The sequence below is a fragment of the Engystomops pustulosus genome, chromosome 7 (genome assembly GCF_040894005.1).
Source record: "Engystomops pustulosus chromosome 7, aEngPut4.maternal, whole genome shotgun sequence".
Classification (NCBI taxonomy): Eukaryota; Metazoa; Chordata; class Amphibia; order Anura; family Leptodactylidae; genus Engystomops; species Engystomops pustulosus.
The window spans coordinates 48,887,251-48,904,952 of record NC_092417.1 but is presented as its reverse complement, the minus strand read 5'-3'; the positions used below and the strand labels follow the sequence as shown (position 1 = coordinate 48,904,952).

General features: G+C 40.1%; 1 protein-coding gene across 5 annotated transcripts in view; it reads right to left on the bottom strand.

Annotated features, from left to right (window-relative positions):
• SYT16 (synaptotagmin 16) overlaps nt 1-17,702 on the bottom strand; it is a 93,689-nt gene that overhangs the window by 54,902 nt on the left and 21,085 nt on the right. For 3 of the 5 annotated variants that reach the window (XM_072115831.1, XM_072115832.1, XM_072115828.1), the window contains exon 2: nt 2,285-2,464. In XM_072115831.1, coding sequence (XP_071971932.1) covers nt 2,285-2,464 — 180 coding nt within the window. Of the gene's footprint in view, nt 1-2,284; nt 2,465-11,819; nt 11,974-17,702 lie in introns of those variants that run through there. The other 2 variants (XM_072115827.1, XM_072115830.1) reach the window with 1 other exon arrangement.

Sequence of the window (17,702 nt, the reverse complement as noted above, 5' to 3'; positions counted from 1 at the left end):
CCTTCCGCTGCTGGTATTTTGAATAGTCTGAATCACAAATATAGAAAGTTAGATATCTTAGTGTCATATAACCCATGGTAAACATGCCCTGAGATGAATATCTATAATGGAAGCATAATTCTTCTGTTATTCTAATTCCCAACATAATGTATGTCCTGAATTTCTTCCCTTGAGCAATGTATTGTTAGAAATTATTCTTACAAACCTCCTTCTATCAATAATGAAAACCTAAACCAGTGGTGGCGAACCTATGGCACTGGTGCCAGAGGTGGCACTTGGAGCCTTTTCTGTGGGCACTCACCAGAGAGGACTCCAGGTATCTTCCTGCAGTCCCAGACAGCCCAGGACTTGCTGTGCACAGAGGTATTTTAAATTGACTGTGCTACCTGGGACTACTGGAGGGGTGGGAAGGTGTGCACAAATCTGGATTATCATTGTAGCTCCTGCTCCGAGCCTGACAATTCTTCCTGTTTATGGGACCCTGGAGGGAAACTACAATAATCATCCAAATTTCTTTTATTTTTTGCTTTATTGGTTTCCTCAGGGTGTGATTATGAATATAAGATGTGACAGCAAGGGGTATAAAACACAAATTAAATTTCTGTGTTGGCACTTTGCGATAAATAAGTGGGTCTTGGTTGTAGTTTGGGCACTCGGTCACTAAAAGGTTCGCCATCACTGACCTAAACAATGTTCAGCAGATAAGTGAGTGAACAAAAAGTAAAGTACAACAGACTCACTGCATCTCCACGTACGTTACGATGAAATACTCAGACGCCATGACAGGGAGACAAGATAAACATCAAGAGTCCCAGAACTTGGAGATCAAACTTAGTACGAGTGACATAGATGTTAGTAACATTTACTGTATGTAGTCCAAGGACACAAAGCAGACAAATAGTAAAGAAATTCTCTTGTTAAGTCTGACACATATACAAAAGATACATGCAGAGAAAACTAGACAGTGAAGAAAATATCGAAACAAGATTTGAAGAAGCTTTTATTTGATTGACTAATAATACAAAAATATTTATACAAAATAAACCAGATTGAATGGGTATTCAAAATTACAATATTTAGTCTATTTTGTCCTAGATAAACACCACATCAGGCTTGTTGTTGTATAGGTGCAGTGTTACTGGTCTCGGATCAACATCTTCATGGAGTTTTATGTTCTCTCCATGTTCCTATGGAATTATTCCCACACTCCCAAAATATATTGATATATTAATTGGTGTACTATAGAACTGGCATTAGTGTGGATCTGAGATCGGAGACTTACGGTAGACTAGACTTTTATCAATTGATTCATTTCAATCTTTATTTATAAAAGGGCTAAAGATGTATTGAAAATAACAAATGTATCAACAAGAACTCTTCCTTATCCTGATCTGATAGAAAATAATCTTCATAAAGATATTTTCCAACATATGGAATAACTGAAACTCCTCTGTATAGTATGAGAATATAGTATGTACGGTGTCAACAGTGTCAGAATTAGCTTCATTGGGCCCAAACTTTATGAAAGCCCTAGTGAATCAAAGAATCACTTCGTAGAAGCCCCACCAAATTTTTCAAAAGATTTGGTTCGGGTCTTAATTTATTTTATGCAAACCAATGTTTCTATAGTTGTATTTTAATTTGGTATAGAATACCCTGTAGCCCTATAAAACACAGAAAATCTCCTACATTGTATTCCCCCAACCCGTTTTTTAGAAATTTGTCCAAAGTGAATCAGAAAAGCTTCAGATTCGATTCAGGGCCTGAAAAATGCCAGATTCATACCAAATCTACAAACCAATGAAGCAATTTGCTCATCTCTAACATCTAGGAATCTAGACCATATAGACTTCAAATTTCTGGGGCCCATTATTGTTATAAAGAACAAAACGTGGCAGAAAGGGATCCAATAAGGTAAATATAACTTATTCGATCAACATTCCTGCCAGCGGCTCTCACAATCTTTTAACATATAATCTAGGTTCGATAAATGTTAACCCTGATGACTGACCAAAAATATGTAAATTGTAAAATGTAGAAAAGGTATTTATACGGAATACACAAAGCACATATAAACAGTTCAGAGAGCTTCACTGACATGTATTAGAAAGCGTGAAGTGATATATACAGAACATAAATGAGAAAGATAAAAGACAAGATAACTAACACAATCTAAAGCTAATGTTAGATTTTAACTCTTCCTTTGCTTTTCAATAATGGTAATAGAAGAGAACTAAAATAAAAACCTTATACATTTTCCAAATGTTAGCAATGCAAAACTTACCAAGTCCTTGAAGAACACCGGATTTTTCTTTTGGTCTTTTTCTTCGCCCACGTTGGTCCAAACATGGGAAGTCCCCAATTTTTTCAAAGCACAACTTCTTATTTATCAGGAGGAAAAGAATTGCCAGGAGGACAATGAAGACGCCAACTGCAGACAGAAAACCAATGGCCTCCGGGGTAACTAGAAAAAAACAGATCCAGTATTTATTGACGGAGAGAACAGATTTACAAAGTCATGTGACATAAGACACCTCTTCTCTGCTTAAAACCGAACAGAAAAGATGGAATGGGACAATGGATAGGCCTCCATGGGGACATGATTCTTGAAAAGAGATGGTAGTCTTCTCACTGACTCACTCATTTTGGCCTCCAGTGCAGCTCTTTAAAGCATGGCTAGATAAGCAATGATAAAACCCAGTACAGATGCCTTAATACTACCCTATGGCATGACATTGGCCTCATTGTCAATCCTTCGATACTTCCACAAGTGGAAACGATGACCAGAGCAGTTCTGTACAGGCAGTAGACGCCTATTCTCCTCCTGGATGATCATGGTCATCTCCTGTAAAAACTACTACACTTGACCTACACAAAGCCTTATCAACATGCCTAAATTACAATTTCATCACACTTTTATTGTAGCATAGATTCAGGGTCTCCAATGCATGCACATGATCTAAAGCAGTTATTTATGGTTAGGGGTTGCACTAGTAGCCCCCAAAAGTACAGTATGGAACCAATGTAAAGGCAAACAAGTAACTTCCCTAACTAGTTGCTATATAAACACTTTGGGGTAGTGGTTAATAGATATAGTTGCACCCACTAGTTAAACATTTGTAAAAAAAAACTTACCATAAATGGTAACCAACCCCAAGACAGGTTCTTATTTTCAATAGGTCCCAACAAAAGAAGTAACTCCTAACCAGTGTGCTACCCACACATTTACATCAACAGGTCAGCAGAGATTAAACAGTAAAACCCTTTAAGTAAACAATCTTTTTACAATCTGTTTTCTGCAATATAAAATGTGTATCAGAATTAAGATATGGTGCAAGGGTGAAGGTGAGATGTACTGTAGGAATAAAGCTTTTATAGAAAATGTAGTACAAAGGAATAATGAAGTAGGACTTGATGTACTTGAACTTCCTCTCTTTGTGCAATGAAATACTTTTTCATTCTCTCAATTCACATAAAATGAAAATGAATTGATGAATAGAACTTTATTAATAACTTACTACTGTACTGTTCCTACAGCTCAGAGGCAGACTACATGGTAACAGACAGCCGTCTTGCAGTCTAAAGCTTTATTGTATTTGTTCCCTATTTTGTCCTAACCTACATTTGATAAGTTATTCTTAAGAGCACTGATCATGCTTTCCGACCAAACGCTACATGGATGCCTCCAGTTTGTGTCTCCTTCCGAATTCAGTTTAAAATAATAACCCTCATCCACAAAGCTCTGCATAATGCTGCACCTCCCACCTCTCTTCTCTCACCTCAGTCTATCACCCAACCCGTGCTCTTTTATCTCTACCTTAATCCAAACCTCTCAAGCTCCTCTCCAGGACTTCTCCCGAGCTGCACCAATTCTCTGGAATGCCCTTCCCGGACTCTCAGACTTATACCCAACCTCCAAAGTTTTAAACCTGCTCTTGAAACCATCTTTTTAGGCAAGCCTATCAAACTTGTGCACACATATGTGGTCATAGTGTTGGTGTATCCCATAGCTCCAGTTTAATTCTCTATGATTACTAAGAAGTTTTGACCTCTTGATGATTTTGGCACCGCACTTCTGTGCCAGTATGGAAACCTTTGACCTTGCATAATTATCAGCTTTAACTTTCACCAGCTTTTTATAGTACATTTTTAATAGTAAATTTGGCTGGCCAAGCGCCCTAGCCTGCCTCATTTAATGTCATATGGCTGTGATGGCGAACCTTTTAGAGACTAGGTGCCCAAACTACAACCAAAACCCACTTATTTACCATGAAGTGCCAACATGACAATTTAAACAGAAACTTCTTGCTCCCTGTTCTTCCACAACATTCAATCGTGTCAGCCCTTTGAAAGTCGGAGGGCAAATTCAGACATCATTGTAGTTTCTACAGAGTTCACCAGAGTCCTGTCTGGTGAACTCTGTTCTGGGACGACAGCCTGGGCTTTGAGTGCCACCTCTGGCACACGTGCTATAGGTTCGCCATCACTGCCATATGGTGTGCTTGGAACAAAAAAGATGTAATTTTCAGGTCATGCATCTCAAAGTTTGACTGATGGTAGATGTCCGGCATGTCATGCTTGTTTTTTTTATGTACTGATCGGGACAGTTTTTAGTGCATAAAGAAACAGCATGCTGCTAAAGAAACATCTGATTTGCTGCTTAATCAACTTTTAAAAGATATGTAAATGAGTTGGAAGCCTCTCGGCATCACCAGATTTTAATGTATGCACGGAACCAAACATTGCCACCCCTCCCCTGCTGTAACAGTACCTCCTGCTCCCAGCTGGGGGGATAGGACCCGGCCAGTGACATCAGAGGGCCGTGGCGTTGAGAGAGTGGGGCTGTGCCCTCTCCTAGTTCCCCAGCCAGGAGCAGGAGGTAGAACTACAGCGGGGGGGATGTGCATACATTAAAATCCGTCAATGCAGAGAGGCGTTCAGGTGACATCAACCTGGGTGCCTCCGGGTCATTTACACATTTTTTAAAAGTCATTTTAGCAACAAATATTCTGTTTCTTTATGCACTAAAAACTGTTCGAAATCTGTGCATAAAGAAGTTAGTCATATTGGACATCTATTATCAGTCAAACGGATGGTAGATGTCCTTTAAATAATGACTTGCCATGGCTTGTACAACAAACAACGATTGTATTAAAGCTCAAAATTCTGTCCACAATACAGATCTATTGATCCAAACTCCATTACTGGGATGTACGTTGCTTGCTGTTCCAGAGATAAGACACGAATTTGGAGCAGTGTTTACTATTGTAATAGAGACATTTTATGGCCGTGCGAATTAGTACTTTAGTAGAGCAAATGTTTGCTAGTTTCAAGGATCCACTTTTGACTATAGATCTCTTTGTGGCTGGTTCCTAAGAAGACTTTGATAGCGTCCTGCTTACTGGTCACCTTTATCCAAAGAAGCAACAAGAAGCATTTGGCATCGTGAGGACATCTTACATATCCTAATGTCAAGGTCTTTCCAAGTTGTGATTCCCCTTTAAATTTTGTATGTTTGAATCCTTGAGTTATTTGTGAGCAGAGAAGGTGACAGTAAAAAGAGCACACAGATTGCATCAGTGTCTGGCTCCTGATCCGGATCAGATGGCAATGAGGTCACATGGGAATAAGTGTTTGCTCTTATTATTAACACCTACAGTGTCTGCTATTAGTTTATAGCCACACACTAAAATCACAAGTTACTTTGTCACAATGTGACATCAGCTCAGGAAGCAAAAAAAGCAAAATGCAGCTTTTTTTAACTATAACAAAAAAAAAAGATCAAGTGAACAGTATACAGTACAAGGATTATACACAAAAACCTTGAGATATGAAATGGTGCCAACCTAAGTCTAGCATGGGGACTAGATTCCAATTATGTAGATTAAAAAAATATACTGCCATAAAAAGCCCAGATGAAGGACGTTATTTGCAGTCCCAAAGTGACACATCAGGTCCATGCAGAGAGCTAAGAGGATAGGAGACCCCTTAGTACAATGTAAATCCATTTTCACAGCCCTTCTGCTACTAAGAACCACCCACACAATAGTATATGCTTATACTATTCCACGGGAAGGGGATTGTAGTATTTCTTTTTTTTTAATTCCTAATTTCCTACCTGTTTGGCCCCATGGCATCCTCCTCTCTGAGCTCCTCAGAAAAGTCTTACTTTTCAAAACGCAAACACTGATGTCTGTCAGGATGACATAGGCTGTTCTTATTACCCATGATTGCACATTATTATTATTATTATTATTATTATTATATATTATAATGATGATGATAATAATTGTCTCCATAATAATAATAAAGATAATAATCGTTTCAATAATTACAAGAATAATCTCTGAGAAGATCCCTACACAAAATCCTCCCAACGACAACCACTAAGCCCACAGCCTAGTGGATAGATGCTCTGTCTCTCTATTACAGGTGGAGTGTAAAGGTTGTGGGTGCAAATCCCAGGCTGGGCAAAAATGTTTTTAATTGAATTAAATAGAGACCTTGTGCCTGGGGAAGCCCTGGGAGGTGTACAGACCATACATGGACAGAAGGTGATCTCACCCTGATGACGTGCTCTGCTGCTAACACAACATATCTCTCAAAAGGATTTCCTGCCAGATGTCTGGAATAGTCATTCAGTACCGCAAGTTCTGGCTTTGAAAGTATACTAGGTGGGACACAGAGCCGAGACAACCCCAGCTAGTGCGGGCCATGGAGGGAATATCCAGGAAATCTCCCAGCTGCCTGTGACGGTGGGACAGAGGTGAGAAACCAGGACAACCCCTCCATATCAGGAACGGTTGGGAGCTATGCACCAATTATCTGACACTTAGAAGTTGTCCATCTCCCTGTCAGGAATCAGGTGCATCATATTGCAGGCTAAACGTACGGACTAAAGGAGTGTGCACAGGATCCAGGAGCAAAAGTAGACAGATCCGGCCCTAGCAACCAGGGAAACTTTTACCAGAAGGTAAAATAAAACATTTCAGTGTACATACACTATACTCGACCTACAGCATAACCAGAAAAAAAATAATATGGCACCTACAGATCAAACATTTGGGACACTAAACCAACCTCCTTATAGACCTGTGGTTTACAATTCCAAATCACAATGTAAGCTCTGGGACTGCATTGAACTAAACAGACTTTTATACTATCTCAGGCTGAAACTCATGGCACCTGCATGCGCAAGCGGTGTAGGCGATGAAGCCTTGGTGTTATGCCGGCCTACTTGTGAGTGGAGTTGTTGGGGCAGAGAACTTCAGATGTAAGCTCAATGAGTCTTATCAAACTCACATCTAGGTAGTTATAAACATTTAATTTTTTTATTGCCACGCACTGAGCTCCTATAAGGCGATTTGGGACACTATAGCACAGGTCTATAGGGACCACTAGTGGGTTTAGTGTCCCACATCTAGCTGACAGGTTCTCTTGAAGTCAGAAGCCTTTTTGTGAGAGATATCTTTGAGGTGGATCCTTTACTAATATGTAAGAGTCAAATCTATTGATATAGACCAGATTTATAAAAATCCACTATGTCAGTACATGCGATATTATATCAGCTGCAGTGCTCTTTATACCAGACCTCTGGAGTCTGATTGTTTGTGCCCCCCCCCCCCTCCATGTTACCAAGTGAAATAATTGTCTCAGCATCCTCATGTTTAGTACAAAATGACAAAATATTATGCCTTATTACCTTAATTAATTACACCTTCTATATGTGTGTGCAACAAGCTATTATTTTCCCACTAGTACAAAAGAAAATTTTCATTACCAAATCATAATGATTCTATGTGCATAGAGGACGGGGGGAGGGGATGTTGCGTAGGAAGAAGTTCTTAAGGAAACCATACAGAGAAATAAGTCAGTGATTAGCAGCGATTCTCGCTCAATGTTCACTCCCACTCGCACGCCCACACTTTGTGCTACATTGTATCAGAATGGCTGGGCACAGAGGCATCCAGAGCCATCTGCACCGCACTACCATCAGTAATTATCACGTATCAAAGTGACAAAATAATCAGGTGGCAATGGACGTCCTACAAAGCCCATTGTACATGGCACCAGAAGGTTTTCTGTGGATGTATATTATACATGACACATTCATTTTTCAGTCACCGCGGTTTTCTGAAGCAGCGGGTTCTTACTCATTTTCAAACTGACCAAGAACATTGTCCGCAAAATAACATTTTGAATATTGTTTTTTCCTTTGCTGCAATTTTTTTTATTTTTATTTTAATGTCTATGACCTAAAGTTTCATGTGCATGACTGATTATAGACTGTATGGTGCAGGGGGGGTAACTAGGAGAGGTCCATATTTGTATACCAACTCATGTCAATTACAATCCAACAATTTTATACACTCATGTTTACATACATATACATGCAGCCTTATACACACATACATCATAAACATGCAGTTTATACACACCATATATACACACATACTGCCTCTGACACTTTCATTCCAGTGACTGTCTGTCTCTGACACTTTCATTCCAGCGTCTGTCTGTCTCTGACACTCTCATTCACTCTCATTCCAGCGACCGTCCTTCTCTGACACTCTAATTCCAGCGAATGTCTGTCTCTGACACTCTCATTCCAGCGACTGTCTGTCTCTGACACTCTCATTCCAGCGACTGTCTGTCTCTGACACTAAGTGGATTTTGGAAAGCACGTGTCTATGACGTTCCCTGAGTCACAGGCAATGACTGTGCTAAATTTGGTTATTGTAAACGCTACGGTACAGATTCCTTTACATACACACACATTGAGCTTTATATATATATATATATATATATATATATATATATATATGTATATATATATATATATATATATATATATATGAAACTCAATAGAATTGTATTACTATATCTTCATATAAGTGTCAAATGTCATAAAAGGTAAAAATTGCTGATGATTTTAGATGTGCAGCTGTATCTGTGGCTGTATCCTCACCCGGGCTACGGGCCAGGAGAGCATACGTTGATGTGAAAGAGGTCTTAGAGAAACAGTATAAAGAAAGCCTGAGTCAGGGTTGGACAGGCACATCAGGAAACCAGAGAATCCATGAATGGTCCAAGACTGTAATGCATCTCAGGAGAATAGACCCTGGATGATAGGCCCCAATGGTATCTCATATGGTAGGCCCAAAGAACACCAGTACAATACCAGCTCTAGGCAACATAATATGTATGGATCTTTATGGCCTTTCACATTGAGATTTCTGTTGTTCTGCTTTACGAAAATCCAAGAATGAACTAAAAAAACCAGGGGTCTAACTACTGGGGTAGCAGCCAAAGCAGCCACTATGGCCACTATTTGTATGTGTGTATTTGCTGTATGTGTGATGTGTATGTGCTCTATATGTGTGCACATATGTGATGTGTATATGCTGCATGGCCATATATAGTACTGTATGTATGTATATATATGTTGTGTACAATTTGTATGTATGTGTATGCTGTATGTGTGTATATGGTGTGTATATGCTTTATGTGTATGGATATCAAGGGTGTAACTAGCAGAGGCTGAGCCCCATAGCAGACTTCTCAATGGGGCCCCCTTCCCACTTAATAAAATATACAAATTTGTACACTCACACATGTTTATACAATAATACAAATTTATACACTCATATATACACACAATTTTATACTATATACAGTCACATAAAGCATATACACATCATATATACACACATACAGCATTAACATAAATACATCATATACACCATATATACATACATACATCATATACACACATACATACAGTAGCATATACAACCATGCAGCATATAGACATCACATATGTGCACACATACAGAGCATATACACATCACATATACAGCAAATACACACATACATACCATACCATATACTGTATATACATACAGCATATACACTCCCAATACACATCCAATACCCCAGATGCCTGCTATGGCTGCTACCCATGTAGTTGCTCCCCTGATGTATGTAGTATACAATTGTGTGTATATATGAGTGTATAATTTTGTGTTACTGTATAAACATGTGTGAATGTACAAATTTGCATATTTATTGTATATTTAAGTGAGAAGAGGGGCGCCATTCAGAAGTCTGCTATGGGGCCCTGCCTCTCCTAGTTATGCCCCCCGCTTAATACTATTTATCAATCATCATGTGACACTACAGGATTTCCTAAACTCTTAAAACGGTGATGTAGATATATGTAGTTATATATACAAATACATATTTTTGGTCTTCAAAACAAAGCAGGCTGTGCTAGGATGTATCAACCTACACCTTTCCACCCTTTAAACCTTTCCAAAAGTGAAACTTCCTTTGCTGCCCACGGCAACCAATCACAGCATGGCTTTCATTTTTTAAGAGCATAATACAAAATGACAGCCGAGCTGTATTTGGTAACAACGGGCAGCATGGACAGCACACTGTTTTACATTTTACACAGTATCATCATTTTTCTCATCACTACATTATGTTTCTTTACTTTGTGCACCAACTGTCCGTGAATAGTTCCATCTAATATTTCATTCATCTGAAGCCTGGTGCTTAGTATTCACAACCGCGGCCATCTAAATGTATGCCTATTGTTATTGTATTGTCTAGTGATTATACAAAGGGCAGTTTCTAGGAAATCTATTCAACATGGCAAATATCAAAAAATTGACCTCCACTCCAGGCCCTGCAGTAACAGTAATATGTAATGGGCCCAAAAAATGTATTATAACAAACATGATCCCCCCTGCCCACATTAAATTTATTAAATACAGTACTTCCATATGAATTACATTATATGTAAAGCCACTACCTAATTTAGTAATACAATGCTTCCCCTAAATACATTTTTGGATATTTTAGCATATACAGTGACCTCCCCATTCATTAAAATATATACAATATACAGGCAGTCCCCGGGTTACATACAAGATTGGGTCTGTAGGTTTGTTCTTAAGTTGAGTTTGTATGTAAGTCGGAACTGTATATTTTATCATTGTAATCCCAGCCAGAACTTTTTTGGTCTCTGTGACAATTGGATTTTAAAAATGTTGGATTGTCATAAGAACCAGGATTAACACTAAATCTTCATTGTAGACACCAGTGATAACTGTTATAGATGTTTATTGTAACCTAGGACTAAAGTACAATAAATTACCAATATCCAGAGGTCCGTTTGTAACTAGGGGTCGTATGTAAGTCGAGTGTTCTTAAGTAGGGGACCGCCTGTATATATATATATATAATACAGCACCTCCCCCTGAATTAGTTGTAAGTCAGTACATAAATACAGCACCAGGACTGAGGTTAGTATACAACTACAGAACCAAGCTTAGTATATAAACAGAGAATCAGAACCAAGTTTTAACAATACCAAAAATGGGCTTCATGCAGAAATACCGCAGAAAAGATTCAGTATCAGAACCAGACTCAATAAAGAAATATAGGACCAGGATTAGAACTGGATTACGTACAGAAATACAGTGTCAGGACAGGGCTCCACACAGACATACAGCACCGGAAACAAGCTGCATAAGAAAATACAGGACCAAAAGCTGGGTTCCATTCATAAATATAGCACCAGAACCAGCTCCAAACAGAATACACAATGAGCTGATGGAAGGATCACATATTCAACCTGCCAACAACCAGGAGTAGGGCTCTTGGAGATCAGTTATGAATCCTAAAAACAGAAGGGCGGCCAGGATCCAGACTACTTTAATCATTGTTTTATCTCCACCTCAGTAAGTAAGTAACCTCATATAAATAGCCACATGTAGTAAGGTTTGTAGTAAAACGTCCAGCTACTTTACCTTGTCCATGTATGGCAGACCAGGCGATTTAGATCAGGAGCTTCCAAAGTAATTCCATGGTTTTATGTTCAGGAATGAGCGCAGCAATCTCTCCTTACACCCATTTCCCTTCCTTCCTGTAACAAGTCAAGATTTCTCTGGCTGTAAAGTCTGGGGAGTGGTACTCTACATGTCACATAAGCCACTGATAATATTTGCATATGGGGTAGAAAACTGCAATCACTGAAGGAATGTCAGCCAACAGGTGAGAGCAGAGAACTGACCAAACAAGTTTTCTTCCTATTTCTACTGTAAGCCCTTAAAACAACCGGTCATTAGCCGTCACTAGCTATATACTGGAACGTCAGCTCATCCTAGATAATCGTACACAGAGAGCGGTGTATCTAAGCCATAAGGGATGAATTGGGAATATACATTTCATCCAAATATATATCTTAGAAAATGAACGGTGCCTTCCTATTGGTCCATAAGTAGCACTGTCCAACCCAGGTCATTATAGTAGTCGGTGGCTCCTTTGGGGTGTATTTATTAGGGAATTAGAGAATGGGGCAAATAGAGAGCTGGGCCTTGTTTGTATAGTCTGGTGAGAATTAAGGCAGGTCTGCAAGGCTAATAAATACCTCCTCTGCTCCCTCTTCACTCATTAAAGGCTACACCTCACCCAGACTAACAATTGGGTGTCAAAACCCAAACCAATTCAATGTGATTACTTAGACCTGATCAGCTCGTTGCCAGAAGAAGCACGGTACACACGAAACGGCCGTCGCTTGTCTGTACAGCACCTCTTTGGCACCCCCTAACCCTAAGCCATGTTCGTTTAACAAGCTGGGATATAGATTGATTGAATCACCAGGAAGGGAGTCTCTCTATTCTGATATTTAATATTGTGGAGCTGTGCAGATACATTTTTGGCACCAAGACCATTTTCTTTCCCTGGAACCAAAATCTGTCCAGAGCTCCAGAAACGTGTCTTGCAGTTGGAGAAAAGGCTGAGCACCCTGCCCTGGAGTGGAGCAATGGCCGCTGCGGCAATGCATTGGTGGCCGATCTCCTCCGAAAGCTTGTCCAGTCTGAATTGGATGCCAGGAGGATAGGGAGTAGACATCCTACTGTGGGGAGTATTTTTCCAGGTACACTAGTGTAAGCTGAGTGCAGTAGCACAGCTTTGTGTCCCTGCTAGACCAAATTTATTTTGGTCTACTTACCCCCAGGTTTTAGCGCCCAAAAATGACTACGACACATATTAATTGTGTCAGAGTTTCCATGCCCTTTTTTCAGAGCAGAGTCAAAGCAGGTAGAAAAAGAGATTTTTTCTGGCGCTGCCAGCTAATAAATGCCTCGGAAAGCAAAACATGTGGTGAGAGTGGAAACGCCATAGTAAGTGTCCCCCTATGTCTAAGTACAAAATAACTAAATAAGACAGCTCCCTATATATCAATGTCTGACTTCCAAGAAGCCTCGAGACATAAGGCGGGATAGTAGCCGGGATGTAGATGAAGAGGACGTTATGTGAGCTTAATTTTTGTGTATATTTTGCTAGATTTCCTTTAATGCACTGGAATACATTTTCAATCATGTAAACAGCAGAGATTATACAGGATTGGATTAGAAAAAAAGGTTTGAGTTGTAATACCAGACATTTCACATGGAGGCACTGTTCCTGGAAAAAAAAAACTCTCTTGTCATAAGTAGCTTCTAAACTTTAAAATAAACACATTTGGAATATACTTTGACTGGCTTTTGATCTTTGAGAAGCAGAAGGCAGAGCAGGAGAGAAGAAAAACAAAAACAGTTGGTTGCTACATAAAAATCTGTTGTATAGACTGGGCCGCTCCATAATTAACTTGTAATAGCAGTAAGGGGGCAGACAGATAGCTGTGCAGCAACCATCACCCTCTCTGACAGTCTCGCATCCTGGTCAAAGTGCTATAAGATCGGTAGAGTATAGGAAATTCTGCTGTACAGTACACTGCCTCTAAGTACTGCACAGACTTGTTTCAGGCTCCTCCCCGTAAGGAAGACCAGTTATGGATAGAAGAAATTGGGGCACATTGACTACGGCCATGCGCCAGTTTTCTGACAGACTTTGCACATGCTTTTAGAACAGATGTTTCCGATTATCCTGACTACTCTGTCTTTTTTTTTACGTAAGTGGGCGTGGCCTAACGTTTCCACATTATCCGTCACATTGTTTATATGTTTATTTTGTCAGCATTTTTATGCGCAATATGTGGCGCACAATAGACCAGGAAAAAAATGGTCAGGGAGCAAAATTAAGGAGCAGTCCATGTAAGATTTTGGCGCACATCTCATTGATGTTGGCATTTTTATGGCGCACGACTGATTATTACTGTCTACCCATTATTTACTTACAACCGTGCGCCACTTTAATACATCGGGCTGTGCTTTCCGGAGACTGATCTCCAATGCCAACAGTTGTGCTAGCGCAAGCATTAGTAAATCCCCCCACCCCCCAAGTGTCACACGCCCTATGTTAAAGGTACACTAAAAAAAAGTGGTGTCATTTGTTGGGGCACTACATAGGCAAACTGCATATAGTACAGACTGCACTGTTCTTAGTAAATGTGGGCCATTGATAGCTTCTTGTTGATTGTGAACATTTTATGAAGGACAATAATGTATAATATGTAATAATTGGTATCCCCTCTCCCAGGGACACATCCTCAATACACAGCTTACACACACTGAAATGGCAGAGCAAGGAGTCGATTGCTCCCTGCTCTACTATTGCTCTAAACTGTATAGGAGCCACTCTCATCTCTAAGACTCCAAGCAATTGAATTTGTTGCTCTATAAGTTATTCTGCCCCCCCTTATATGTTGCATATATTATCCATAACAAATTATTCTGTTTCCCAGGACTTCTTTCCCAGGGACAATGATCACAAAGAACTTTAGTATCAATTATCATAAAGGTGACCATCGCCCTGTGTAGCTCTCACCGTAGAACCCAAGTCAACTGCTACTAAGGCTATAGGATCAATGCAGATCCACTCTATAATATACCATTTCTTGTGTTTGGGTCCTTCACATGTTTGGGGTCACAATTATGGACCTAATACTGGCAAGCAGTTTACACCACATCCTGGTGTGTAGGCCAATGTTAGGACCATCTGTGTACCATGATATGAACAAGAACTGGGAATGACGATTTCTAAATACATAGAAGGGTCTGGTCTGGGGTTTCTGGTCAGTAGTATGAATTCACTAAAGGTGTCTTAACCATTGGGGACATAGTAGGCAGTGTACAGCGTATTTCTAGAAGCACACATGGCGGATCAGAATATCTCTAGAGGCCCATCTGAGGCACAAAATGTAACTTTATAATAATAATTCCTTTATTCATATAGTGTTAACAGCTGCACAGCCCCCCTGGGGCTCACAATCTAATCAACATACCAGTATGTTTTGGAGTGCGGGAGGAAACTGGAGGACCCAGAGGAAACCCACACAAACTCCTTGCAGATGTTGACTTGGATGGGACTTGCACCCAGGACCCCAGTGCTGCGAGACTATAGTGCTAACCTCTGAGCCACTGTGTACATATAATGTGTAACATATCTAGAGGGCCTGGGTATGGCCTCACTGAAACCCATCAGTCAAATGACACTCTTTTGTGTTATCCAAAACAATCCTTTATTTAATTTTATTTAAAAAAAACACACTGTAAGTGACACTGCAAAGAATTACTGAATATTAAAAATCTACACCCTTTCTTAGACTAAGTGTGATCTACGTTGTAGATTTTAATATTCAGTAATTCTTTGCAGTGTCACTTACAGCAGATAACACAAATGAGTGTCATTTGACAGATGGTTTTTTTGGTGAGGCCATACTCAGGCCTTTTTTCTAAATAAATGAAAAGTTGAATGTGGACCCAGTCAAAGGACATCCACATTTGGTATGTGTCTAGAGGGAGTCCGTTTCAAGGGAACCTTTAAGCAGTTTGTTGTCAGGCAGATAAACACGTTCCAGTCCCGTTTCTTTCATGGCAGCAGCATCATCCAGAAAAACAACTTGCAGCAAGAAGTAAATTAGTTGTATAGTCACAGTAGATGAAAGTTCAGCATTATGTCAAGCCTACCTCTGAGTCAGGGAGAGCTGGACTTCAGTGCTAAACTCTCTACCTCAGTGACTTAATACAACCAAGTTACATCTCACTTCAAAGTTGATTTTCTGGATGATGCCACCACACTGGGCCAGGAAAGAAACATGATTCAGGAAGGTCCTAATCTGCTTGACAACATACTGGTGGTGGTTTATTAGATCACTTGCTGCTGACAGGTTCCCTTTACAAGGCTTTTTTAGCTGCTCCCATGTTAATGGTGACTCAGTCCTTGCCCGTGGATGGTGTGTAGATGTCACTGGATGTGTAATGGGTGGACATTTTCTGTGCGCTGGACTGTTGCCTTCACTGTAAATTTACAGCCTATTTGTCGGCTGTTCAGTGTTCTGCTTCCTCCCCATGTGTGAGAGTGTTTTATGGTTTGATTTCCATGCTGATATGTAAGAGATGCTTTACACAGAAACCTCTGCTCTCATCTTCTACATCCACCGCATTGAGTGGTCAGTTACCGTGACAACAGGCTGGCCTTGTAAATAGTACAAGCGGCTATTACATATTACATGTAGCAACCAATGGCCGTAGGCTGCGCCCCCTCCATGGCTCTGCGCTGGGCCTGTTGCTAAGGTCTTCCAGAAACCTTTTTTTTTTTGCATTTATAGTAGGTGATTGCCTTCAATTACATTTTTGACATTATATGCCGCGCTTCTTGTACCGTATTTTTCAGACTATAAGGCGCACCGGATTATAAGGCGCACCATCGATAAATGCCTGCTAAAATGTCTAGGGTCATATATAAGGCGCACCGGATTACAAGGATGAATGTCCAGCACAACTCAAGGCAGCTGTTGTCTGTAAGTATGGTTCATATATAAGGCACACTGGACTATAAGGCGCACTGTTGATTTCTGAGAGAATCAAAGGATTTTTTGTGTGTCCAAAAATATGGTACATCTATTGCTGTGACTCTCACCCCAGCACTTATTTTGACAGCTGATCTCTCTTGTAAGAAGAAGATCGGGCATGTTGAAATCCAACATGCTTGATCCTTCTTTCCAACCGTAGTAAAGCCAGTTAGCATCTCAATGATTTTTGCTTAATTTTCGGATGATACCTTATACATTTATTTATTCTATATGAGTTACAGGAAATGTGGGAGTGTTTTCACTTCTTTTTCCTTAGGGGGATGTACCTCCAGCACCTTATAATAGTGAAAGTTTAATGACTGGGAGTCTCTGACAGTGTATTGTTAGGCGGTTATTATACTGAATCTCATAAATTATAGATAGAATACTACTACAAAATTAAGCATGATAAACCAGGGAGCCTTACTCATAGATCCGTTCTGGGGGGATGCGTTATCAGAGCCCATCCATGCTGTAGCTTCACAGGCTGTTACACTGTACAAGAGCACATCTCACACTACCTCCTCAGCACTTCTCTCCTCCCTCTGCCTGCTGTAATCTCACCACATAGTAGGTTTCACATTCTGCCCTCCCACTGTGTGAGAATACAGAAGTCAGAGGGCAGGGGAAAGTCGTGAGGAAGCAGAAAGGGAGGGGGGAGACAGTATAACAGCCTGTGAAACTGCAGCTGCATAAGAAAAAAAGATGGATTCTACTGTACAGTGGAGATTGTAGGGATACCACATACACTCAAATGTAGGACAGTGATCTATTCTGACTAATTGAAGTTGTTTGATTGATTTGTTGCACATCCAGATATTTGTGACTGCTGGGTGACAACCTCTGGGGGTTCAATAACATCCTTCTGGATCATCTCCCTGCTTCCCAAGAAAAA